At 44.4% G+C, this 27,732-nt stretch overlaps 1 protein-coding gene across 2 annotated transcripts; it reads right to left on the reverse strand.

Moving 5' to 3' along the window:
• Positions 1–3,669: 3,669 nt before the first annotated feature.
• Positions 3,670–27,592, reverse strand: vstm2b (V-set and transmembrane domain containing 2B). Of its 2 annotated transcripts, XR_011687213.1 has the most exons (7): positions 26,947–27,592; positions 26,436–26,623; positions 25,644–25,673; positions 24,918–25,344; positions 6,229–6,647; positions 5,685–5,759; positions 3,670–4,814 (listed from the first exon to the last, which is right to left on the reverse strand). XR_011687213.1 is itself a non-coding variant. In XM_071472898.1 (5 exons), exons 1-5 carry the CDS (start codon positions 27,008–27,010, stop codon positions 6,559–6,561), a joined length of 798 nt encoding a protein of 265 aa, XP_071328999.1. In that variant the 5' UTR covers positions 27,011–27,592; the 3' UTR covers positions 5,895–6,558. The 2 variants fall into 2 exon arrangements, 1 of the variants encoding a protein (XP_071328999.1); XM_071472898.1 differs by lacking the exons at positions 3,670–4,814; positions 5,685–5,759 and having other exon boundaries at positions 5,895–6,647.
• Between the last annotated feature and the right edge of the window lie 140 nt (positions 27,593–27,732).

The raw sequence follows: 27,732 nt of genomic DNA on the forward strand, positions 1-27,732 counted from the left end.
TTGAAAGCTTCCGACATAACTTCATCCTGTGTGATGAATTTTTTGTTTATGGTATCTAACCTGTAGTTGATGGGATATGTAAGTGATGGATGAACAGACAGACAGACAGACAGAAAGAGAGAGACTGACAGACTTCTCACTTATATTAAGAAGATTATTAATAATAAATATATTAATAATAATAAAATATTATATTAATAACAAACCTGCAGTTACCTTTGACTGCAGAATCACTGTGGGCAGCAGCAGAAAGCAGCTGGTTTCAGACGAACATCTGTCTGAAGACAGAGACAGATAGACAGGCAGGGAGACAAACAGATAGAGAGACAGAGAGACAGACAGACATGCAGAGACAGACAGACAGACAGCTGCTGAACAGAGTGCAGTATTCAAGCTTTATCTCTCTATTTTCAGCTAACACAGACCATTTTGACTTATCCTCCTGGTGTTAGTGAGTCGGTTTCTGTCTGCTCTGTGAATGATTCCAGACTAACGGGGTCTCGTATCTGAAGGCTATCCCACCAAGACTGGTGTTTACTGCAGGAACATGAACATGAACATGAAACTGCTGCTAACTATTATTATTATTATTATTATTATTATTATTATTATTTCACAGATTGAGATGATGGCATTAACACTGATACAATCTTACAATGTTTGTTTTCTGATGAATCAGAGGTGATGGAGCCTTTTTATTGGCTGTAGATGGTGATGGTGGTGACGATGTCATGTCTACCCCTGCAGTTCATGTCTCTCTTCATTTCAGTGGCTCTCCCTCTCAGCTTGTCACAGTGGAGTTTTTACTTGAGATTATGTTGTTGTTGTCTGTATGTCTGCTCCAAGCAGACTGAGTGTAATCTAGGCTCCGTCAATGTCAGGACCAAGAACAAGTGCAAATGAGTCACATGTCAGGTGTGTATGTGCACATCTGATTGTCTGTTAGTGTGTGTGTGTATATATGTGTGTGTGTGTGTGTGTATTTGTGTGTGTGTGTGTTTGCCAGTCTCACCCTGCCATCCCTCATGTTATCCCTCCTGACCTTGTTTAACCTGGAATCCAATCAGATTTGTGCAGAGACCGGAGGGCCCATCAGATGTGTCAGCTCCAGCTCGCCATGGACGTCTCTGCCAGATGTTTACTGTGGCAGCTGCCTCACTGAGCTGAAACTATCTCACTGTTTCTGTCTCTCACTGTTTGTGTGGATGTCACTCTCCACTGTTTTCTCCTTGTTATTTTCCCTAATGAATATTTTTATCTGCACCAACAAGCATCATAACACAAGTTTTATTCAGAGCAGAGAAAGAAACAAGCCAATGTACATATCTGAGCATGATAAAGGACTCGATCACATGACGAAGGACTCGCTTATATGATGTAGGACTTGATGACAGGATGTAGGACTCAATCATGTGATGTAGGACTCGATGAGAGGATGAAGGACTGGATGATATGATGTAGGACTGGATGAGAGGATGTAGGACTTGATGAGATGATATAGGAATCGATGAAAGGATCAAGGACTTGATGAGAGGATGTAAAACTTGATGACGGCCTGGTTCAGCTTGGTGGTGGACATTGTGTCCCTGTTCTCAAAGGTCAAGCCACATCAGTGTGGTTTTCTCTGTCTGTTTCCTTGGACTTCCTGGTTTAGTGTCTGAAGGTGTAATTCTTCTACTACCATAAGATATTCTCCTACCATGAGTTTTTCTCCTGGACAGCAGACGTTCCTGACTAAACTGTGATGCAGCTTGTGGGTGGACGTATGTCAGCCTGCAGGGCTGATGGTGGGATGGACAGTATCAGCTAAAATCAAGATCATGATAAAGACCCACATTTATTTCAGCAGTAATTAATAAATGACATCTCATTAAATAAACCTGTGGAGTCTCCAGAAAATCACAGTCATTTTATTGATCATGTTCAGTGAGAAATCTGTCAGGGCTCTGCTTGAATTTCAGCCTGCTCCCCACTTTTTCTTGTCTTTGGCTCTTTTTTCCCTCTGTCTCCCCCTTCCTTATGTGTGCGTGCCTGCTCTCCTTCTCTCCCTGCAGGGCTGTGGCCACAGCCTGCAGCTCATCACTTAATCAAGCCTGTTGAAAAGCCCTGGTTGCTCACTCACTCCCTGCCAGATTGTTCCGCTTCCCAACATGAGAACCTCTGCTCCAGTGCTGCTGCCTGCTCCTGCTAAGAAACCGATCCTGTTCCTGCAACTCCAACTCACCTACTCTCCTCACTCTGCTGCCATTAGCAGCCATGCCATTCACCCGTTGGATTCCTTGGCTCCCTTGCTCGTCCCCTCAAAAGAGACTCTGACCATTCTGAACTGCTGTGGTTAAACAATAAAATCATCTTTTATTATAACACCTGCTTGTCTGTGTATAAATCTACTCTGGAGTCCAAGCCTGCAAAATAGTACTGTTTGGACTCAGATCATTCAGGGTGGGGGAGACCACATGTTCCTTTGTTCTACAGACAAAGGAAGGGCCCTGTGAACATCAATCCCCACAATCCTCCACTTTTCACACCTGATGAGTACCTCCCATACATACCCTTACTGACCAGTATGTGTTGGTCACTGGGTGACATGTGACCCAAGGTGTCATCCGATAATAAAACCAGCTGTGCCCCTTTGTTCTCTCTGGCCCTTCTCTGTCCTCGTTCTGCAGGTATCTCTGCCTCTGGAGCAGCAGGATCCAGATCTACCACTACTCATCATTACTATTAACCACTGTTACCTGTCATTATTATTGATAACACCATTACCTACACAGCCGTTCCTGGTCTCTCTCTCTCTCTTTTCTCCTCTCTCCTCCCCCCACCCCCCCTTTTCTCCTCCTAAACCCAACCGGGCCGGTTCTGTTGGAGGGTTCTTCCTGTTAAAAGGGAGTTTTTCCTCCTCCCTGTCGCCAAGCACTTGCTCCTTGTAGAAACTGTTGGGTTTTTCTCTATAACAAAGTAAGGTCTTGACCTTACCCTGTAAAGTGCCTCCAGATAATGTATATTAAGATTTGGCGCTATACAAATAAAATTTAATTGAATTTAATTGTGTAAAGTTAACAGGGTATAACCTTAATTAGCACAGTGTAGCACAACACGGCTAAGTACATGATTGTTAACTTTTATATACATGTACAGATCTAGTTAATGTATCTGAACTTTGTTGCTGTTATCTGTATGTTACTGGTCAGCCACACTGTTAACTGACACTTGTATGTCCTCACACATACATGTGGCCTAGTACTACGAATTGCATGTAGCTAACTCTCTTTTTAACCTGGCATCCTTTGATTACCTGATATGTCACAGTCTCACAGTCTCCCTCCCCCACATGTCATGGGGTCTCAGCAGCCATCTTTGGGTCTGCTACCTTGAGTAGTTTCTTTGTTTACTTTGTTAAGGTCATGTGGTCACGGCAACCATTTTGATTCGGCCATCTTCCCTTTGTTTGTGTGTATACACACACACACACACACACACACACACACACACACACACACACACACACACACGTAGATCAGACACTGTATGTTATTTACAACCTTGTAAATAAACTTCTTTATCTTTATATCTCATCCAAATCAACAGTAACCAATTTGAGACTTCAATACTGGCTATCTTTTGCCATTAAGGCTGGTGCCCTCGAGGATAACTCTAATTCATTTTGGAGTTATTATTTAATATTTCTAATATTAATTTTTGATAGCCAATAATTGATAACTACTAATGCACAACAGTATGAATCGTAACAAAATCTTTATAATATAATAATATTATTAATAATAACATAATAAACAGGTGTGAACAGGTTATTCTGACCTCTGTTCTCTCTCTATCAGCAGCACACTGTGTGGTACAGAGCAACATTATTTAAAACTGAGTCAGCGCCGTGTCCGAAGTTGTTTACTACACCCTCCACTCGGGAAGCGCAGCAGAGTCCTCACAGCTGCTATCGCCAGGTTTACCTCTGAGTCTGAATGCTTCTTTGTTCTCTAGCAGCTGTGAGAGGAGTCACGCTGTCTGTCCTGAGCTCTGCCCTCGAACCTGAAGACTACCAGAGGTGTTGAATAAGTGTATTTGATTGTCAGCAGTAGACTTTGAACATTTGTGATTTGGTGTAAAGAAGTTCTGACTTTCGGGTCTTAAACTTGGGACTGATCCAGGTGGACAGGACTGACTACCTCCAGGGGTTTCTCAGCTGGGTCCTCTCTCAGCCCAGAAACTGGTTTCTTAAAAAAAACTGAACCTGGAGGGTCTCCCTCCAGCTCTCTGAGCTCTCTGACTGGCACAAGAGCTCCTCCACATTTTCATATGGTGAGTGAAAAGGATGGAAACTGAGACTTATTCTAGTTTTATTTGTACAGAGCTTATTTGTATAGTTTTGTATAGTGTTATTATATTACCCACTTAGCATAGCATTAGTAGCCTGAGCTGACTGACAGAGTAAATACTGACAGTAATAGATAAACTCAGCTAATGATTACAGTCAATCACCAATAATCATCATCTGATCAGCAGCTGTGATGTGTCTCTGCTGTGTTCGTTTGTTTAGTTCAGGCACATCAGAATAGGAGGTGAAGAGCTGTATGAGTACATCACAGTGTGTCTCTCCTGAGGCCTCATACCTATTTGTAGTGTCACAGGTGAGGTGAGGTGAGGTGAACCCCCCTCAGGTCTTGGTGCTGAATGATATTTAGCAGGACACATTGTGGCTTATGTAAGGTCCAGGTGAGTCACATCCTGGCTGAGATGAGATAAATTCAGTGCCTCGGTCTGACGCCTGTCTGCTCTCTGGCTCTGGACAAATCTGAGATCTGGATCAAAAGAGATGGAATTACAGTGAAAGCTCAGATATCCATCTGTTTTATTGATTCTCTCGAGTTGTACAACTGGGATCTGGATCTACACACACCCTGCAGACCAGCTAACTCATTCCGGAGCTTCTGCTCACACCTGGACATCAGACCTGGATCATCCAGCATTAGTCTGGATTTTAAAGCTGCTGTGATTTAACAGACAAAAGATTTATATCCCAGTAAAGTGCTGGAGACCTCCATGTGTCATGCCTCATGTCTGGTCCAGACCAGTTACCTCAACAAACGACTGAATCTGGACTTTAAATCTGAAACCTGAATCTGATTCTACGTGTTTATAATAGAGATTTAATATTGTGTATCATCATGGCTGCCAGTTTACTGGGAGGTTATTTAATTGTTTCACTGGTATAGGTCAGAACAGTCTGACTGTCACTTCCTCTGTCGCCACCTCTGACGTCAGTTGCGTCCTCTGAGTTTGACTTTTCAGTGTCTAACATTGCTGTTAGCAGCTGCTGGTCGTCCTCGGCTACGACCACCGACCACATCAGTTCTGCGGGGTCAGCTGACGCCTCGGCACCATCGACAGCCTGGGCTTGGTCGTTTGTCTGGATCATTCTTGTGAGTGGGACATCACAGTAGCACCTGGAGGGAACTTCTTCGGATTTGGACAAACATTCACTTGAACTCACAACTCCTGCAGTCACATTCCTCACTCATACACACCACACAGTGATTCTGTAAAAATTAACTGGGACCGTGGCCTCACATCTGTTTCTCATTTATCCTTTCAAATATCTGAATGAGCATGAATGTGGATGACAAACATTAGAACTGAAGAGAGTTCAGACCAAACTTCATCTCAGGTACCTTCTCCTTCATTCAGCTGTACAGATCCAGAACCTGAGACCACGTCATCGTCACCTGTCTGTTGTGCAGTGGTTCCTGTGAGGAATAAAGACTAATGTGGGTCATTTCCTGTTGTATATCATCCTGTGGAGGAAGAAATCCATCAACATGTGAGGCCTTTCAAATCTACCTTCTATTAGAAAAACAATAATCTGAGCTGTTACCAATAAATCACTGAACAGTCTCAGTGTGATCAGAGTTTTAATAAAAATAAACATTGTTCATGTGATTACAACAACTATGGTCAGGTGACAAAATATATCAGCTGATTATTGTTTACATGATGAAACAGCTATGAGAACAAAACTGTGTGTCTGTGTGTGTGTGTGTGTGTGTGTGGGGTGGACTTGACACACATCAATCTAACGCACTGGATGATCTGTTTCTCTGTATAATGATTGACATGGATCAAACTAAAGAAAACAACATGGCTGTCACTACCTGTAACTAATGACACATGCACGCACACTTGCACGCACACACACACACTAAAGTTAGGTCTCACAGTGAGGCGCTGTCAGGAAACGTGGGTGTGGCAAGTGAGGAGGTGCAGAGTGGAGGCAGCTGTTAGTGATGTGAACACGTCTCGTCTCCATGCTCTGCTCTGACCACATTCACGTAGCCTTGCGTGTGAGGAGCATCCTCCTCCTCCTCCTCCGATCTGCCTGGTCTCCTCTGTCCAGCGGTGCATTGCTCTCACTCTCTGCAGTGACGTGGTGCAGCAGTGTACATCAGTTTTGTGTGAGCCTTGTCCCTGGGGGGCACTGACTGCTGCTTGGTGTTTGGTTTAGAAAGTGAGACTGTTGTAGATCAGCATCATTTGGTCAAAGTCTGTTCAGTGGGCCAACAGGAAGGGGAGGAGCTTATACAGGAAGAGGACAGTGATGCAGAGCAGGGGGTCCATGGTGCTCATCACGCTGCAGCCTGGATGAAGGACAGAGAGGAAGAAGAAGATTAGCCTGGTGCACTGACACATGACCCTATAGTTAAAACAATAAAGATTGGTGGAGACTCTGAGTCTGGTATCTTCATTTCTGCTTAATTAAACTAGACTCTAACTTGACGACTGACTTCAGTTGAAGTCAGTTTATTAGTTTTCATCATCCCAGTTCCCAACCTGTTGACCGGGGCCCACTGCTGGGCCGCAAAGCTTTTACAAGTGGGCCAATAAATCATTTACAAAACAGAACAATTTCACTGAAAAGATGTGAATATTAAAAACAATAAAATAAATGTTTTTTTCTTGTAATAAGGCCTATACTGACACACCAGTGATAAAAACTTTCATGTTGTTGCTGCTAGAAACAGGAAGAGTTAAAAGAGTCAGAGACAGATGGTGAATGAACAGCTGATCTCTGCTCTGTTTTCAGTTCAGTCCTGAATCCTTAAAATAAAAAGTGAATCCATTATTTGTCCTCCGTACTGTTACAGGGTCAGATGTGGACCTCCAACATTTTTGAGATATTCAGGTGGGACATAAGCTGATAAAGGTTGAGATCCACTGAATTATGAACTTGATGGCTTCATACTGAACATGACATAATTTTAAAACACTGAGGCTAAAGTTAGCTAGAGGAACAGCATTGTTGTTGTCCTGCAGGGCAGAGCCAATGATCTCTGAGCTGCTATTACAGAACTTATATATAAAACAGTTTTATTCTGACATGTGTCTGTTAACAATGAACAAGATAATGACTGTGGGGTGTATCACTGTCTCAGGTAATGTTTGGTTAGTAGGAGAATGAACAGAGGCGCTAACATTACCCTCAACTCTGATATAGACAATGAATGTGTGCTTTTACTAACATAAACTGCAGCAATCAGTGATGTTGACAGATAAAGCTGCAACAAATGGAAATAAAGTACAAGTACCTCCAGTACCTCTTGTATCACCAGTGTATATTCCAAAGGTCTTTAGGTTTAAAAACAAACACTGATTTAATCATGTACTACATGTAGCTACATGTAACCCCCCAAATAGATTGGACCCAAAACTGATTAGACCCTGTGTCCCTGAGGTGTCTTCACTCAGTTGTAGGATGAACGGTTGTTGAGGTAAGTCAGATCTCATTTAACCTGGACAACGTTTCAGCCAGGCAGCCCAGGTTCCCCTATCTGCCCCAGCACCCCCCACCCCACCCCCACTGTGAGAGGAAATCTTTTTATCTATATATATATACAGATAACTCCCAGTGTTTAGTGATACTGGGCTCAGGTGGTGTGTTCAGTGATCAGGACCACACACTGGATCCTCAAGAGTCTGAGTCTGGACCTCGTACTGGATCCTACTGGACGATCAGACATCAGAGGGAATACTGGGAGTCTAGCATCATGGTGTTCTTGGGGACATGGCTAAACCCGCTGATGCCAGACACAGACACTGCATTGGACAGGTTTCAGCTGATAAGGAGCGGACAGGACAAAGGAGACCGGTAAAAGGAAGGGAGGGGGACTGGCTGTGTTTATGAAAGATAGATGGTGTAACCCTGGGCGCATCACTATCAAAGAACAACTCTGCAGTAGAGACGTTGAGGTGCGAGCTGTTGGCATAAGGCCATTCTACCTGCCGAGGGAATTCTCGTATGTTATTGTGATAGCAGCGTACATTCCCCCCTCTGCTAATGCGGATGCGTCATCCAATGTCCTCCACTCAGTTACCAGCAGGCTGCAGACAAAGCACCCTCATGCCCTCTTCCTTATTTCTAGGGACTTTAATCATGCCACTCTGGACTCCATTCTACCCACATTCACCCAGTATGTGACATGCTCCACCAGAGAATATGAAACACTGGACTTACTGTACGCCAACACGAAGGAGGCATACAGCTCATCACCTCTCCCTCCCCTGGGGAGATCAGATCACAACCTGGTGTATCTCCTCCCTGTGTACGAACCTCTTGTACACAGGCAGCCAGCAGTCACCACCACAGTGAGGAGATGGTCTGATGAGGCTGAAGAGTCCTTAAAGGACTGCTTTGATTCAACTGTGTGGGAAGTACTTTGTGATGACCATGGAGAGGACATTGACAACCTGACACACTGTATAACGGACTACATCAACTACTATGTGGAAAATGCCGTTCCCACCAAGACTGTACGGTACTTCTCCAACAACAAACCCTGGATTACTCCTTACATCAAGTTTCTTCTCAAGAAGAAAAAGAGAGCCTTCAGGTCAGGAAACAAGGAGGAGCTGAAGGATGCACAGAGGGAACTGAGGAGAACAAAAAGGGAAGGGAAGAACAGCTACAGGAGGAGGATGGAGAACCAGCTGTAGCTGAACAATGTCAGCGGAACCTGGAGGGGCCTTAAAACCATCTCAGGCTACAAGGGACCCAACTCCCAGCCTGTGGGGGACAGGAAATGACCCATTCTCTTCTTCAATAGATTTGATCAGTCATCCGCCCCTCCCCCCGTCCTGTCTTTCCTGCTGCAGCCACCAGGAGAGAGAGATACCGCAGGTCTTTTTTTCCAGCTGCTGTCAGACTTTACAGCAAACACTCAACTCAGTAAATACACACACCATCGCAACAACCTCACACACCATTCTTTCATACACCAATCTGTGCAATATCTACTTACGCTGCTACTGTTTTTTTTGTTTACTATTATACAATTGTATATTATTATATTCTTATTTATCTCTATGTATCTTTATTCTTAAATATCTGTTATTGTAGTTTCTTTGCAGCTTTCTTTTCTCTTTCACTGCCACTTTGCTGCTGTAACACTGTGAATTTCCCCACTGTGGGACAAAAAAATCTATCTTATCTTATCCAAGGGAGTCTGAGTTTGAACCACATACTGGATCCACAGGAATCTGAGTCTGAACCACATACTGGATCCACAGGAAAGTGAGTCTGAACCTCGTACTGGATCCACAGGAGTCCTGGTGACTGATCTTCTCTCTGCATCTTAACTGGGTCTAAGATGGAAACCCATTCAGCTGATGAAGTACAGGAAAATGTTCCTGTTAGAAACATGAGCCCTGAAAATCAGTTCCTGTCCCTGCATTTATTTTACCAGCTCTGAGGAGGTCTGTGCTGAGGAGGAGTTCACAAACAGGCTGTGATGTCATCACTTTTGTGGCAGAGGAGGAGAAGGTGAAACACCTGCTGTCTCCCCATTGGCTCACAGATGTCTTACATCTCAGTCCAGGGTCCTGATCAGACTGACGCTGATGTTCTTACTGACAGGTTACTGAAGATCACTCTACCCAATCAGCTGACTGACAAATGTGACATCATCACATCTTCTCTAATAGTGTTGTGTGTGACCCTGTGTTCTCCATCTGTTGACAAACTGTAGCTGAAGGAGGGATGGACTGAGCATTGTGCTCATTAACAAAGTCTCAGTCACCTCCCTTTAAACTGCACAGTAATCTGATGATGAGCTGGTCTGAGCCTGAATTACCCTGAACATGTGACCTGCTGCTGCTGAGGTCACAAACACCACATCTGTACAGTGATCCTGTCTAACGTCCTTGATGAGGGAATTTACTTTTTACTTGTCTGTGAGCCTGAATGAAAACTTAGCCTCCATCAGTGGAGTTTCAGTGACCTTCAGAAAACCTACTGTCTCAGAACCAGAGCCAGAGCCAGAGCCAGAGCCAAAGCTAGAGCCTGAGTCTGAGCCAAAACCAGAGCCTGAGTCTGAGCCAGAGCCAGAGCCAGAGCCAGAATTAGAATCAGAATCAGAATCAGAGCCAGAGCCAGAGCCAGAATTAGAATCAGAATCAGAATCAGAACCAGAACCAGAATCAGAATCAGAGCAAGAGCCAGAATTAGAATCAGAATCAGAATCAGAACCAGAATCAGAATCAGAGCAAGAGCCAGAGTCAGAGCCAGAACCTACAGTCTACAGACTATATACAGACTACAGACCTGTTGGCTTTGTGGACCCCTGTGAGCTGCAGGGGGGTCCAGCAGTTGGTCGGTGATGGCTTTAAGGTGGGACACAGAGGTCAAGGTCCTGTGGTCCTTGGTCTTTTGTGGTTGGAGATGAAATGATCTTAAGTTGCTCTGGTTTATACCTTGAGTTAATTTCAGTTAATTACACATACAGGACTGTCTCAGAAAATTAGAATATTGTGATAAAGTTCTTTATTTTCTGTAATGCAATTAAAAAAACAAAAATGTCATACATTCTGGATTCATTACAAATCAACTGAAATATTGCAAGCCTTTTATTATTCTAATATTGCTGATTATGGCATACAGCTTAAGAAAACTCAAATATCCTATCTCAAAAAATTAGAATATTTCCTCAGACCAAGTAAAAAAAAAAAGATTTATAACAGCAAAACAAAATCAAACATTTGAAAATGTCCATTAATGCACTCAGTACTTGGTTGGGAATCCTTTTGCACGGATTACTGCATCAATGCGGCGTGGCATGGAGGCAATCAGCCTGTGGCATTGCTGAGGTGTTAGGGATGCCCAGGATGCTTCAATAGCGGCCTTTAGCTCATTTGCATTGTTGGGTCTGGTGTCTTTCTGCTCCTTCTTCACAATACCCCACAAATTCTCTATGGGGTTCAGGTCAGGGGAATTGGCAGGCCAATCGAGGACAGTAATGCCATGGTCAGTACACCATCTACTGGTGGTTTTGGCACTGTGGGCAGGTGCCAGATCATGCTGGAAAATGAAATCATCATCTCCATAGAGCTTTTCAGCAGACGGAAGCATGTAGTGCTCTAAAATCTCTTGGTACACAGCTGCATTTACTCTGGACTTGATGAAACACAGTGGACCAACACCAGCAGCTGACATGGCTCCCCAAACCATCGCTGACTGTGGGAACTTCACACTGGATTTCAAGCAACTTGGATTTTGCTCCTCTCCAGCCTTTCTCCAGACTCTAGCGCCTTGACTTCCAAATGACATACAAAACTTGCTTTCGTCTGAAAAGAGGACTTTGGACCACTCTGCAACTGTCCAGTGCTTCTTTTCCATAGCCCAAGTCAGACGCTTCTTCCGTTGTCTTGAGTTCAGAAGTGGCTTGACCATGGGAATACGGCTATTGTAGCCCATTTCCCGGACACGTCTGTGAACAGTGGCTTTTGATACCTGGACTCCAGCTTCAGTCCACTGTCTTTGAAGCTCCCCCAAATTCTGGAAGCGACTCTTCTTCACAATGCTGTTAAGGCTGCGGTCATCTCTCTTGGTTGTGCAGCGTTTCCTGCCACATTTCCCCCTTCCAACAGACTTTTTGTGGATGTGCTTTGAAACTGCACTCTGTGAACAGCTTGCTCTTTGAGAAATTTCTTTTTGTGTCTTACCCTCCTGATGGAGGGTGTCAATGATGGTCCTCTGGACAGCAGTCAGATCAGCAGTCTTCCCCATACTTGTGATTTAGTTTACTGAACCAAGCTGAGTGTTTTTCAAGGCTCAGGAAACCCTTGCAGGTGTTCCGAGTTAATTAGACGATTCAAGTGATTAGTTGAATACCCTACTAGTATACTTTTTCATGATATTCTAATATTTTGAGATAGGATATTTGAGTTTTCTTAAGCTGTATGCCATAATCAGCAATATTAGAATAATAAAAGGCCTGCAATATTTCAGTTGATTTGTAATGAATCCAGAATGTATGACATTTTTGTTTTTTTAATTGCATTACAGAAAATAAAGAACTTTATCACAATATTCTAATTTTCTGAGACAGTCCTGTAGAATGTGTTTTTTTTTACAACTGTTATCTTGAATCATTTACAGTCCCTCAGTATAAACCACATACATCCACAGCCCACTAAAGAGACTCAGACACAGCTGTCTGTTTCCCTTCAGTCCTGGAGGATATAAACCAACAGTGAGCTGCCTTCAGAGTGGGAACAGAACCGGTGTGACACTGCTGTAGAGACATCTGCCATGACTACTTCCACATCAGCCGAGAGGACAAACCCTGCTGTCAGGACAGTTGTGTTGAGATGTGGTTGACTGTGACATTTTAATCTGAACTGTCTAAAACATTCACAAAGTTACATTAATTTCTCCTGAAGCTGCACTGCCTCAGTTTTCATTACACAGCTCTGACCTTTCTCTGTACATCCCTCTGTATTTTATACTATATATATATATATATATTACGTTCAGATGAAGCCACTTAAACAACAGGGAACAAACTTTGGTCTACCTGTAAAAATGGAGGACATGTAGCCTGACTCCTCCTCATATGAATGCTGTTGCAGCTGCTCTGAACATTTGCACATTATTTTCTGAGTAAATCTGACTCTAACTCTTCCGTCGAACATTCAACTTTCACTTCAAAATATGCTAATTTTGTAGAGGAGAATGAGAAACAGCAGCAAACTGAAGTCCAGGACCAGGACCAGCGCCTGGTAAAGTATTTAAATCCTGTTACCACTGTTATTGGGCACAGGTACAGCTCTGAGGTAGGTGTAATTCTGAATAATATGATCTGTATGTTGGGTGTAAATGAAACACTTTGCCTGTAGAGATACCTGTGCATGTCTTGTTATTGTCATAAAGTATCTGCCCCGTCACTTCCCAACAAGCAACTCAGCAAATCTAACAGCAACAAAGCACCAAATTCCTCTGATCCTCTACAGCAACACGTCTGACCAAAAGATGTTGATTCCTCTAGTCCACGTCTGAGAGCTCAGTGCTGCTCTGGTTGTCAGCACAGTTGGAGCTTGATATATTTAAAAACAGCAGACAATTCTTTCATGTGTGTTGTTTTATTTTGACAAGTTATCCAGAGTATTTAGAAGACTGTTGAAAAGACTGGTCCCCTTACACAGGTCAGTGATGACTTAAAGAAGAAAGGAGCAGAGAGCACCTGAAAGCAGGAAGTGACAGAGATAATTATTCTTTCGTAGAGTAAGTTGTGTGGTAATAATTTCAAAATGTAAGAGGGTTGTGTCTTGTATTTCCAGTAGTATTTTCACTTGTAATTGTGTCACTTCCTGTGTCTTCACGCTGACGGAGGTAAAGCCCCAACCTTCACACTGCCTTTCTCTGTGTCTGCGCGCATGATTCACATTACAATCACTTGCCTCCATTCAAAGGCTCCACTGCTTTATTTCTTGTGCCCTCTTACTAAAGATTGGTCTCGTATCTGAGGTAGTCGTCCAGGTTGATGGCACCTTGTGTAGAAACGGTGTGAAAGAGGAGATACTGGACAAGCACACCTATTTCATCAGTTGTTTGTAAATTAACCTTTATGTAAATGAAGGTACATTTCAGTGTTCATTATTTTATTCTTGGTGTCAGCTAAAATACATTTACATGATTCAGCATTCCAAAAAGACATACTGGATGTGTTGCATGTGTGTGGCGGCTGCAGAGCATCTTGGTTTTCACTCATGTTAACGGATCAGAGTGGACACACTGACACACATCTCAGAATCGAGAAGTTCAGCAACCCTCTTCCAAAGGGATTCACTATAATGACTGCTCTTCAGCTTTGCACCAGCACCACTCGGCAATCTACTGAGCAACAACAGTATCATGTACCAATCACAGATCTCAAGACGTTTGTCAAGGACAACAATGAACAAGAGGGTCTACTGACCATTGTTAAGACCTTGAGTGACAACATCAAGATAACAACATTGACAAGTGTGCTAAAGCTATGTTCAAGAAGGGAAGACTGACTGAGACTGCATACTTAGACCTCAATATGGACATCATGAACAGGGAGCTAGACCAAGACAGCACACACAAGTGCCCGGGAGTGAATGAAGGAGACGGCGTACAAACTTCAACCATGAAGGAGAAGATCCGGAAAGAGTACTACAGTGGAGTGTGTTTGGTACTGAAGAGCAAATGTGGCAAACAGATTTGAGGCTACCAACATCCTAGTGATACCCGTGGTGACATAGAGCAGTGAATGATATAAGCCATGACAAGAAACATGCTGACCATGACGAAGATGCACCACCTGAAAGCAGATATCAGCATGCTGTACCAACCAAGAGCTTCAGGAGAGTGAGGTCGAGTCCAACTCAAACTGACCTAACACTACCGGGCTGGATGCATACCTGACAAGAACAGGTGACCCACTCTGCTGAACAATAAAAACATCAGATCTACTCCATTAAGAAAGATGATGACCAATTTAAGAAAGAGCTTGATATCCCAGAAATAAACAGAAATTAGGTAACTACATCGACACCAAATGAGTGAAGCAGAAGGCAAAACACTGTGACCTGCAGAACCTGCAGAAACGCTGGGAGGACAAAGCAATGAAAGATGCAGATGTGGACCAATGGAAGACAAACCAATGGCTAAACTTCTCCTCCTTTATTCCCCAAGGTCATATGAGCGAGCAAAATAATCACTAAATGGATTAAGATCTTATGGTTAACCACAGACACATCTGAACCAAATCCTTGTGATACTGCAGCTGCAGCTCCCCTCAGCAGAGCCAGGCATCCTTCAACAGAGAAACCACAGACAGGGGAGGGATCATCTCAGTGGACCAAACTTACTGCAGTCAAAGAACACAGTTCAGCTTCAACCAGACAGGCATTTAGTGGTGTGTGTAGCTGGGCGTGACCTCCCAGTTTGCTGTTCCCGCCAGTTCTGCCTCCACACCTGTCACAGCTGGCCAGTAATTCTAGTTTTTTTGCCTTTGTTTCTCCCTGCTCCAGATTCGGTGCCCTGCTACCCTGTCTGCTCAGCCCGCCCTGCCTGCCAGTCTGCTTGCCCAGCTGCATGTGTTTGTTGTGTTCCAGAGGACTTTTCGGATTCTGCCCCACTTCAACCCTCCAGCACTCCACTGCTCTTAATCTGCCAGAATTGACTAACTGTTTAATAAACACCCCTTGCAGGCTAACCTCACTCTTGTCTTCTGTTCTTGGGTCCTAAACTAAAATGTGTGGCTAAACCTTACTTCATCTTGAAAATTCAAATTCAACCTCATCAAAGTGCTTTATAAAACTAATCAGAATATAATCACATGAAGATGACTCTCTTTGCCATGTGTAAGAAAAGATATGTTCATCCAACACATCGCTAATGAGGCTTCAGATTCAGTGACGGCTGCTTGAGTCTCTGCATCTGGTGATGAGGCCTGAAAACCATTTTCAGTATCATGTAAGTTAAAACCTTTCACTTCAACAAGTTATACACAACTGGAAAACTATACTTCTCGATCACATGAAGCACATCACATTTTCTAACACTAATGGTAGTTTAAAGGGGTCCTATGGAGTTTCTATGCAGTGTTAGTATCCTTGAGGGCTAATATATGTTCTGGATGTTTCCTTCTGCATAAAACATTTGCTGAATTTATTTTTTTTAAGTATTTTAATCCTACATTGTTTAAATCCAAAGCTTGCAGTTTTCTTCTATCCTGTATTTATGTGTTTCTTGGTTAATTATCTCCACTTCATGATTACTGTGTTTAACCTTAGCAACACATGTGCGCTTCTTTGTGTCTGCGCTTGAAAAAAAAAAAACTTGTAACACTACCAGTGGTCAGACACTCTCCACAGCGTAGATTTAAACCTGTGCTAATCAATATTGCAGTGACTGTAACGTCAGCATCACCTGCCTCTGCAGCTGTACCTAGATCTACAAAGTGTTAAAGCATCTTTCAGCCCATTGTTTCTCAGTCCTAAACTTTAATACACTTTAATACACTTTAATACACTAATAACGAAATTCACTACAAACAGACACAGGGAGCAACTGGTGAACACAGAACCAGATGTTTCCCTCAGCAACTGGAGACCAAACAGAGGTAAAAGAGACGGGACCCTGGACTGAGACCGATCAGGTGACACAAACACCACGACACATCAATCATCATGTTGCTGCTGGATGTGGAGAAACTATATACAACTGATGACTTCTTTGAAACACCAGGGGTCAACAATCAAATATCATATCACTGTCAGTTTAGTTTGCTGTGGATGTGCTGTGGATTTCACCTTCATGTGTTTGTTGTCAGACACTCAGATCATCTCAGAGGAAGCAGAGATTCTTCTGAGTTCAACAGGAAGTTGTCAGTGCAGCACTTTGAACCACTTCACTGTTTGATTTAGTAACAGACAACAACAGCCTGATTCAAAGATTCATACTGTATGTGAAAACAAGAGTACATACAACAGCTTATAATATCAATCAGGAGCACTTTTAGATTCATATTTGCACAGGCTGCATGCTGCTAAAGTAAAACCCATTTCAACTCATTCTTTTTTCAATCAGGAGTAAATAACAAGAAGTTTCTCAGGAACAAATTTGACATCAGACACTGAGGTAAGCTGTTTGGAAAAATTCAGCTTCATCTACATTCATCTGAGAAAGTATCAGACATTTTCACTGTTTTCATATTTTGTTATGTTGCTGTTTTATGATAAAATCATTCATTCATTCATTCATTCATTCTTCCCTCACTGATACTTTCCTCAGGACTCAGTTGAACTACCTTTGGCAGTGATCACAGCCTCTAGTCCTCTTGGGTCTGACATCACAAGCCTTGCACATCTGGATTAGGGATTTTCTGCTGGTCTTCTCTGCAGTTCCTCTCACACTGTGCCAGGTTGATGGGGACATCAGTGGACAGACATGTTCAGGTCTCTTTCACATTCACAGATATGTCTCTAAGTCTCTCCTGTGTTGTCTTAGCTTTGACTCAGCTCACATTGTCCTGTTTGATGGTGAACCTTCAGCCCAGTCTGAGGTCCTGAGCTCTGGACCAGGCCTTCATTAAGGATCTCTCTGTACTTTGTTATGTTCAGCTTCCCCTCAGCCCTGACCGGTCTCTCTGTCCCCCCACAGCCCGATGCTGCCTCCACCATCCTTCAACTTTGGGATGGTATTGGGCAAGTGATGAGTGGTGCCTGGTTTCCTCCCAGCATGACTCTTAGAGCTAAAGCTAGTTCAGTCTTAGATTCACCAAACCAGATAACCTTTTTCTCATAGTCTGAGGCTTTGTCTGGACTCTCTGCCATGAAGTCCAGATCAGTGGAGGTACAATGATTTCTGTTTGTTAAGAGGGATCGTTCCAGATGGCGTGCTTGGTAGGTGAGATTGCAGTGTTTGTTATTTGGTGAGGCTGTCAGAGTTGTAGCTATGGTAGGGTTTTTGAGCATGATGTGTGATGGAGCAGTTTATAACTGGTAAGTCTGAAATATAGATTTATTTATTTACTTAACGTTTGTTCTATTCCATTGTCGATTGATTGGGATTGATCCATTTGTGAATGTACTGAAGTTGGTGGACAATAACATAATAAGGAAAATGGTGCTTCCAGACTTTCTTGGAGTTTGGATTTTGGTAAAGTAGCCGGTCTTGTTTTTCCCATAGAACTTTGAGCTGGCTTTGTTGATGTACATGTACTGACCTAGTTAATGTATCTGAGCTTTGTTGTTGTTATCTGTTTATGTTATTGGTTAGCCACACTGTTAACTGACACTTGTATGTCCACACACATACATGTAGCCCAGTACTAGGAATCGCATGCAGCTAACCCTCTTTTTGTTACCCTGTGTTGGAATCTCAAGCCATGGGTTCTGAAAAGAACAATGGAGAGGCCTACACGTCCCTCCAAAAGCCTGAGCCAGAGTTGGTCGACCGTTTGAGCCATATCCGACCAGACGAACTCCGGTTCTCTGGCTCCGTTGTTGTGTAGTGATATTGTGGTGATTATTAACTGTGGTGACGATCTCTTGTGGACTCTCTCCTCTCTTCACCTTTATCCTCCCTCTTTTCTCCCAATCACACACCTCATCTACATCTCACTCACATTCAGGCTGCCCTAGGGTGTGATCGCGTTATAACACGTAAAGCTCGAGGGTCCCTCCCTTTGTTCTCGTTGTTCACGCCATTCACACTCTGCGGCCAGCCGCCATCTTGGCTCTAGCGAGTACGTCACTCAAGTCACGCTGCTGCCTCTCTCTCTCTCTCCCTCGCACACACACACACACACACACACACACACACACGGTTGTTACATATGTGTTTTGCCTGTAATCATCTAGTTTTAGTTATAGTTGAATTATAATCGGTTTAATATCAAGTAATGTTATTTTGAATAATTATTACTCTTATTTATAAATCCTGTTATAATTTAACTCGTCGTTGTCTGTGATTATGGTGACTATATTTGTGATAACAGCTGGATTCAGGACAGTCAGTGCTCGAATTTACTCTTCAATTAACCTTCTGAGACTGCATTTTGAGCCATCAATTTGGTCATTGGTCATTGGTTGGTTAATACTTGTAGTAAACATATATATAAATATTGGTGATTATCACTGATAATCATTAATATTATACACCAATAACCAAATTGCCCCTACCTGTGCACAACACCTGGCACCCTTTGACTACCTGAACTGGCTTTGAACAAAGAAACTCATACGCTCCCTCTCCTACATGCCATGTGGTTTCAGCCTTGTTAAGGTCACAGCAACCATTTTGATTCGACCATCTTCCCTTTGTTTGTTACCCCAGACACTCACACTCACACACACACACACCTGTAGATAGTAGGGGAGACATTGTTGTTACTTATAACCTTGTAAATAAATGTCTTTTAAGTATATCTACTGCTGTCTTTAATATTGGTAACTGGGAAATTGTGAAACTAACAGGGATGGGGCAGACAATCATAAAGGAAGGAAACACAAAGGATAACCAACACACTCACACAAACTGATTTCAAAATAAAACAGAAAACAATAACATAGGTGGGAAGTCACTCAATGTAACTGTTTAATTTAGTTCTGACCAATCATCAACCTCCAGGTGTGAAACATGAAGCATCAACAGTGAAGAGCTAAAAGCTCTAATGACTACTAGAGTCTGGCTCCAACAGTGAGTCAGTCCCCATAGACTCCCATGTTCAAATGTCCAACTTTACAGCAGAAATAAACATGTTTACAGCCTGGTACAAAAACTGTTTTGGTCTCTACAGCTAATTTCCTCCTTCATGATAACTGTACGGGGTGAATTTTATATAACTCATTAACACATAACACATTTGATTTGACTAAAGTTATGGACAATTGAGGGCATGGCCTCTTTTAGTGACAGGTGGGTGAGTGTATGCTTGCCAAAGTCTCAGCTCCACACACACCCCACCTCTTTAACCATATTTGGATTAGCTGGGAGTTAGGGGCAGAGTCAGGCACTGCCAAGATGCAACAGTGGAGCATCTCACTCTGAGCTTCAGAAACCTGTGGGTGACATCACAGAGGCTCTGCCCATCTGTATTTAAAGTCTGTGGTTCTGACACTGCAGTGACAGCAGCAGCACCAAAGAAAAGTAAAAGTACAACACAATTTACGCTGGAGGGAGGAGTCTAAGCGTGGATTATTATTATTATTATTATTATTATTATTATTATTATTATTTACTTTTGCAGGCTAAACATTGTCTAACTCTGTGGTTCTGAATCGGTGTTGAGACACAAATTTATATGAGGGGGCACAGGGTTATTAATGAAACAAGAAAGAAAAAAATCAAAAGGGTCCACATGTGCTTGTGTTTTTGTTGTTGTTGTTGTTTTTTTGTTTTGTTTTTTTTAATGAAACCATGACAAGAGGTCAAATATTCAAACATTCTCATTTTAAGGAGGAACAAGCCAAAAGGACTGAGACTGACTGGTGTGAGGGACCAGTGTAATACAGATGTGAAGTACAGTTAACACAGTGGGGGTCAGGCTCATGTGTGATTATCATCCTCCTGATGACATAACAGATTATGTCAGTTTTTAAAGGACGGAAATGTGAGCACACAAACAGCTGATGTCATGACAGTGACCCCTCTGGAACAGGAATTGATGAGGCCTGACAGACAGCAGTGATGGAGGTGGAGCCATAGCCTCTGGGGCTTTATGTGCTGCATCAGTGATCATCCACAAGAGAAGCTCCAGATGTAGGTTACATTAAATAAACAGTGGACACGTGGCCTCACAACTTCTCTGTTAATCACTGGTGTATTTCTTGTCCTGCAGACTGCAGTGACACAGAGGGAAGAGGACTGTGTCCAGTGACAGAAAGGTCTGAATGTGTGTGTCTGGCCTGGTCAGAGGGGGGTCTGCTTGTGGCCAGTCTGCAGGGTGGGTGTGTTTGTACCAACACAGACTGGTTGTGTGATTAGATCCTGTATTTTTCATGTCACTGCACTAGCATGTGGACTCTCTTATTTGAGCTGCAGCCGGGAGCAGATGCAGCTGTCTCCAGAGCAGCTGTGCTGTTAGTACCTGCTCTGATTAAACTGAACACTGTGCATATGTCTCAAGCACACATCAAACTCACTGGCCACGTTATTAGATACAACTGCTTGTTAACACAAATATCTAATCAGCACATGGCAGCAACTCAATGCATTTAGGCATGCAGACATGGTCAAGACGACCTGCTGAAGTTCAAAGTGAGCATCAGAATGGGGAAGAAAGGTGATTTAAGTGACTTTGAACGTGGCGCGGTTGTTAGTGCCAGATGGGCTGGTCTGAGAATTTCAAAAATTGCTGACCTACTGGGATTTTCCCACACAACCATCTCTAGGGTTTACAAAGAATGGTCTGAAAAAGAGAAAATATCCAGTGAGCGGCAGTTGTCTGGGAGAAAATGCCTTGTTGATGCCAGAGGTCAGAGGAGAATGGCCAGACTGCTTCGAGCCGATAGGAAGGCAACGGTAACTCAAATAACCACTCGTTACGACCAAGGTATGCAGAAGAGCATGTCTGAACGTACAACACATCAGACCTTGAAGCAGATGGGCTGCAGCAGCAGAAGACCACACTGGGTGCCACTCCTGTCAGCTAAGAAAAGCAAACTGAGGCTACAATTCACACGGGCTCAACAAAACTGGACAAGAGAAGATTGGAAAAATGTTGCCTGGTCTGATGAGTCTCGATTTCTGCTGCCACATTCAAATGGTAGGGTCAGAATTTGGTGTCAACAACATGAAAGTATGGATCTATCCTGCCTTGTATCAATGGTTCAGGCTGGTGGTGGTGGTGTAATGGTGTGGGGGATATTTTCTTGGCACACTTTGGGCCCCTTAGTACCAACTGAGCATCATTTAAACACCACAGCCTACCTGAGTATTGTTGTTGACCATGTCCATCCCTTTATGACCACAGTGTACCCATCTTCTGATGGCTGTTTCCAGCAGGATAATGCACTATGTCACAAAGCTCAAATCATCTCAAACTGGTTTCTTGAACATGACAATGAGTTCACTGTACTCAAATGGCAACCACAGTCATCAGATTTCAATCCAACAGAGCACCTTTGGGATGTGGTGGAATGGGAGATTCGCATCGTGGATGTGCAAATCTGCAGCAACTGCATGATGTTATCATGTCAATATGGACCAAAATCTCTGAGGAATGTTTCCAGCACTTTGTTAAATCTATGCCACAAAGAATTAAGGCAGTTCTAAAGGCAAAAGGATCAATCCCGTTACTAGCAAGGTGTACCTAATAAAGTGGTCGGTGAGTGTGTATACCTATTATATACTTATTAACAGAGGCAGATCTGCTCCATGATCATCAGTCAAACTGTTAAAAGTCAGATGTTGCGGTTGATTATTAAACAGAAACAGCTACAGCAGACCAGGAGCATGTTTGTACACTTGTAATGAATCTATCAATCAAATATGAAGTTGCTGATACATCAGGAATGATTTCAGCTGTGCGTCTGCAGGCGTCTACTACTGCCTCAGTCTTTGGATGATATTTCTTCACACACAGACACAGACACAGACAGTCTAATAACAGGAGACACATACCTGATCAGAGCTGTGACTGGAGACAGGTCTTTATAACATATCAACTCTAAAAGAGTTCTGCAGGAACGAGTCCTAAACCCTGAAACTAGTCTCATGTCCTCACTTCCTGTTCCCTGGTCATGAGTCTCTGGTTGTTTGAATGTAATTCTGGCTGTTGCTAACAATTGTCTAACGTCCTTGACAACCTCTGTAGTCTCATTTAAACGTCATCAGTTCAACATGAAGGAAAGGCTTTTGTAGAAGAGCCCAGAGCTAAATCAAACAACAAGTTGAAGTTTAGTGGTGGTGATAGTGAAGTCATGTGACCGTGGTGTAGTTGGTTTATTGCCTAACATGAGCTTTTTACTGCTGCTGATTGTATTTAGGCTTCAAACATCATAAAGTGGTGTCATTACTGAAGATTATCCTGCTGAACAAAACCTGTCAGGATCAGAAACTATTGCTGATTTTCTCTAATTATCCAAAACACAGCGGAGAAATCATATTGGCAGGGAACCAAGGAAGAGATGATGATGTCAGGGTTGGACTACAGAAATACATCATCAATGCTGCACTGTACACCCCAAACATTGGGCTGTGTGAAAAATTAAAAAAAACTAATTTTATTTTCAATTATGCTTTTCATTCCAGCGATAATGAAAACAAGATCATTGAGATAAAAACATTATTGTGCTGCAGGACTTCAGACTACAGCATCCCGTCGTCCCTGAGATGATAGAAAAGAGAGAGCCGGGATGCTTCTGGGATGAAGGGATATATAACCTATAATTTACCATTTACTTACTTAGTAAATGACAAACTGAACTGAACTGATCTCATGTTGTTATAAAAACTCTCACTCAGGAGGAGAGCTGAAATGTTCCAGTGCTGAACTCATAACACTGGTCCATCTCCCCCCTCAGTCACAGCTTGTTAGCAAGACCTCACTAATATGTTGTGCTGGTAAAACAGAACAGAGTGAGCACAGAGAGGTCTTCACACCTGAGTCTGAGGAAACTGATGGACACATTCTAATGGATCTATTTTATTAGGCATTAAATTAAAACAGTCACCAGCTGCTTGGTAACGTTACTTCTTAACAGTGTTTACAGGCTAGTTGTTGGGACGAGAGAGAGAGAGAGAGAGAGAGAGAGGGAGAGAGAAAGAGAGAGAGAGAGTAGGAGAGAGAGAGGGAGTGAGATGTGAGCATCAGATTGGTGCAGCAACTGGTGCTCTGTGTCTTCTTCTCCTTCACTGTCTCCAGTAACTATGTTGGGTTCGACCTTCTCACTGTCTGTGATTATGATTTTTGCCATAATTGAGCAGCCCAACACCTCTGACTAGACCCTGTCATTTAGTAACACAACACCAGCATGTGTAAGTGTCTCTCACACACACACACACACACACACACACACACACACACACACACACACACACACACACACACACACACTTCATATCAATACATGGTGTAGCACACCTGACAAACTTCCACTTGACTCCAGTGACTGTTAATTATTCACAGGGTTAGGGTTAGGGTTAGTGTGAATAAATGAATGAATCATCGAATCAATCTTTGTCTGTGAGATGATCAGCTTCAGCTGACACCTGAAAGCACAAACAGAAACACCCAAACATGCTCCAGGACAGAAGGTGAAGAGCCCATTACACACTCTGAGATAAACACCGACCTCAACATGGTCTCTGAAGGTGAACACGTCTGGTTCAACAATAAGTATGTGTTATGTTGTAAACAACATATCAGTGATACACAACAGTCACTCAGTCACCCACTGTCTGCTACTGCTACAATTACTGTCTGTTGAAACTTCACAACTTTACCCCATTCAACTGAGCTGGGGCAGGAAGAGGAGCCATAAGGAGGTAAATTATAACCCCCCACCCCCTCCTCCTCCCAACCCCTCCTCCTCTCACCCCTCCCCTCCCAGCTGCCTTAACTGAATGCTAAATGCTCCCTGACTGTCAGAGGTGAGACAGAGGAGCAGGTGATGGAGGCAGGGCTCACTCACACCAGAGGAAACACAGTGTGGATGAACACATGAGTGTTCATACTATTCACACAGCTCCCACCAAACCTCAGAACATCTTATCTCACAGATCATCATTTCACACACAGCTGAGGTCACAAGGAACTATACCAAGGTACAGCTGTGCCGCCTGCAAAGAGGGGCAGCAGCGGCAATTGTGTGTCACATGTAGCACCAGGGGCAGTTGTGTGTTCCACATATGGCAGCAGGAGCAGTTGTGTCTTCCACAGGTAGCAGCAGGGGCAGTTGTGTGTCTGTCATAGCATCTGAGACTGAAACCTTCCACTGAAATCTTCCATGTCAACACAAACTTTGACACAGACTAACTCCTGCTGACTGTGTGTGGGTCCATCCACCACCACTTGGGGTCACTGTGGCTCTGCCCCCACCCCACCCCTCACATGAACACACACCCGTCCCTCACCTCCAACCCCCCAGCTCTCACTCACCAACTCCATGCTGCTGCCAGAGGATGGCTGTGTTCCCTGGCGGCGGCGAGGCTGACGACTTGGCCACAGAGGTGGTGGAGGCGATGGAGGGGAGGAGGCCGGGCTGAGGTGCCCGGTGCTTCCCCTGCCCCAACCTCGGACCTCCCACCGGGCCGTGGCTGGGCTCTGAGGTGGCCCTCCCTCCCGCAGCCCCTCCTAGCACTGTGTTAGTATTCCTCTGCGGCCAGCGGTTCTGGATGTGCGACACAGCCTCCTCTGCCACCATGCCGTCGCCCGGCATGACACGCAGCGCAGCGTGGACCGTAAATTCCTGAGTTTCGTCGGCCCACAGGTCAGACACACGGCACTCGTACACCCCCTCATCTTCCTTCTTCACCCTGGACAGGCTGAGGCGATGGGAGATTGCGTTGCCCTGCACACGCACAGTCTGAGTGACAGAAGAGAAAGGAAACACTGACATACGTAGTGCTGAGCAGCAGTCAGCCCCCCCCCCCACCTACACACACACACACACACACACACACACACACAAGCTCCTACACAGCCTCAGTTACCATTAATGAGGACAGAGATTCATCATGATTTGACAGCTCAGGGGTCTGACCTCATCAGTGTTTAGAGAGGATCAGTGATGAGACAAACGTCTGTCAGTCACTGACTCATCTCAGACCACCTGGTCACAGGTTCATCATCAACACTTCAAACTGACAATAAAAGGACACTTACACTTATCTTTGCAGCTTCCCTTGGAGCAACCTGAAAGAGGAATCACATGTTCATCCATCAACACAACACAACACAGGTGGTGTATCACAAACACACAACACGAGGCTCTATATCTCATGAGGCAGAGAGAGCTGGAAGCGTACATCTGTGAAAGACGCCATTCATAAACTCCCTCTCTCTCTCTCTGTCTCCCTCCCTCTCTCAGCCCCCCTCCCCCCATCCCTCCATGTCTGGATGTCTTTAAACCACAGAAGAAGAACACCTCAGACCACTGAAGAAGACTCTGATCTGTTGTCTTCCAGCCTCAGTCTCCTATCATGGCGGTTTCAGGCAGCAGACCTGAGATGAATGTCATGGTGTTGATAACCAACAAGTGCCATCTCTGCATTCAGAGTGACTCCCCCACCCCCCACCCCCCCAGGCTGGCTAATGCACATGCATTAGCCAGGCTTGTGTGTGATTGTGTGCGATTGCACAGACAGACAAACAGTGCAGCCAAGGTCAGGGAGGTGTCATGCAGAGTGAAGATTAGCTGATGAACACATTCATACATTGACACACTGGTGGTTTTTACTTTGAAAGGGCACACAAAGTGAAGCTGCTGAGGCTCACAGGTTCTGCCTGCAGAATCAGCTCCACACTGGATATCAGCAAACACACAGTGTTGTGGCAGCTTTACAGCTGACACCTTTAGCTCCTGACTGACAGGTGCTTTAAAGATGTGGCTCAGGTGAGCAGATACTGTCATATAACCCCCACCCCCTTGTTCTGTTTAAGCAGCAGTGCAGGTACCTTGGCTCTGTTGGCCGGGGCGCTGATCTGCAGCTCATGGGGCGCTTCTTTAGGCATGTCCTCCTTCAGGTACCACCACTGGATCTCCAGAGACATGGGGGCCGAGCTGACAGCCTTGAAGGCGCAGGGCATCTCCACGTCCTCCCCCTCCCCCACACTCATGTCTTTAGGGACCTCAGTAAATGCAGCTTTGGTGTGTGAAGGGGAAGAGGCAGCAGAGGCACAGATTAATGAGCAGGATGATTCTACACCCTCCATCAGCCTACACCATGGTGGCCCTCACAGTGAACCCCTCACCTCCACCTCCCCATTAACTATTACTTACAGACTGAAATTGCTTTTACTGGAGCACTTCAGACCTGAATCTGCCTCAGGACTGGTCTGATCTGGTCCTGATGCTGGGTCACCGTGTGTGTTTTAAGTGTTTTGCACTGTTAGAGTTCTGCTGATTAAAATGCACAGGCTTCATTTCGTCGCCTTGAGGGCACCGGTGGGTGTTAGCTTCACTTACCGTTTGCACAGCTCATAAAGAGATAGAAGTAGTAGATGAAACCGCAGAGTCCCGGTGTCTCCATGTCACAGTGAGGCTCGTCACAATCGGCTCGGACAGCAGACGGTCATCTGACCTGGATGTGATGTCCACCGCCGCTCAGATAACTCCAAATATGGGCAGAGAGGAGCCGCGGTCCAGATCCAGCCTCCGCATCAGTCCGGCAGCGACCCGAGGGTGAGCTGGAGCATCATCAAAACCAGATCAAAGACCTGAACCCAGAGGAACTGAACCAGCCTGACTGAACAGGAAAGAGAAAACAGCGTGCGTCAAATAGTGTTGGTCCTCCGCTGGGTTCCCCCGGTCCTCCAGTGAGTCCTCCAATGGGTCCTTCGGTGGGTCCTTTATTCCCCGGTGAGCGTCGTCTGGAAGTAGAGAGCGAACTTCCCGGTCAGCGGCAGGAACCTGCTCCTCATCACCACCGCGCTTCCCTGGCGAAGAAAAGGTCTTCCGGGCTCCGCTCCAACACCCATCACATAACCGATCCTCTATGCGTGTGTGTGCGTCAGTCTGTGTGTGTGTGTGTGTGTGTGTGTGTGTGTGTGATAGAGAGAGAGAGCTGCAACAGCGAGAGAGGACAAGTTCTCCCTGAGACTGACGAACATGAATTACTGTTGAGAGGAGCCCCCCCCCCCCTCTCTTTCTCTCTCTCTCTCAGATTGTGTGCGTCGCGTCGCCATGAGCAATGAGCAGAGGTCTCTGGGCGCCCTCCCACCTCCCTCGCTCTTCTCTACGTCACCCTCCCTC

Source organism: Trachinotus anak, unplaced genomic scaffold (assembly GCF_046630095.1).
Source record: "Trachinotus anak isolate AG129_WGS33_773 ecotype Australia unplaced genomic scaffold, CSIRO_AGI_Tana_v1 ptg000042l, whole genome shotgun sequence".
In the NCBI taxonomy this organism is placed as follows: domain Eukaryota; kingdom Metazoa; phylum Chordata; class Actinopteri; order Carangiformes; family Carangidae; genus Trachinotus; species Trachinotus anak.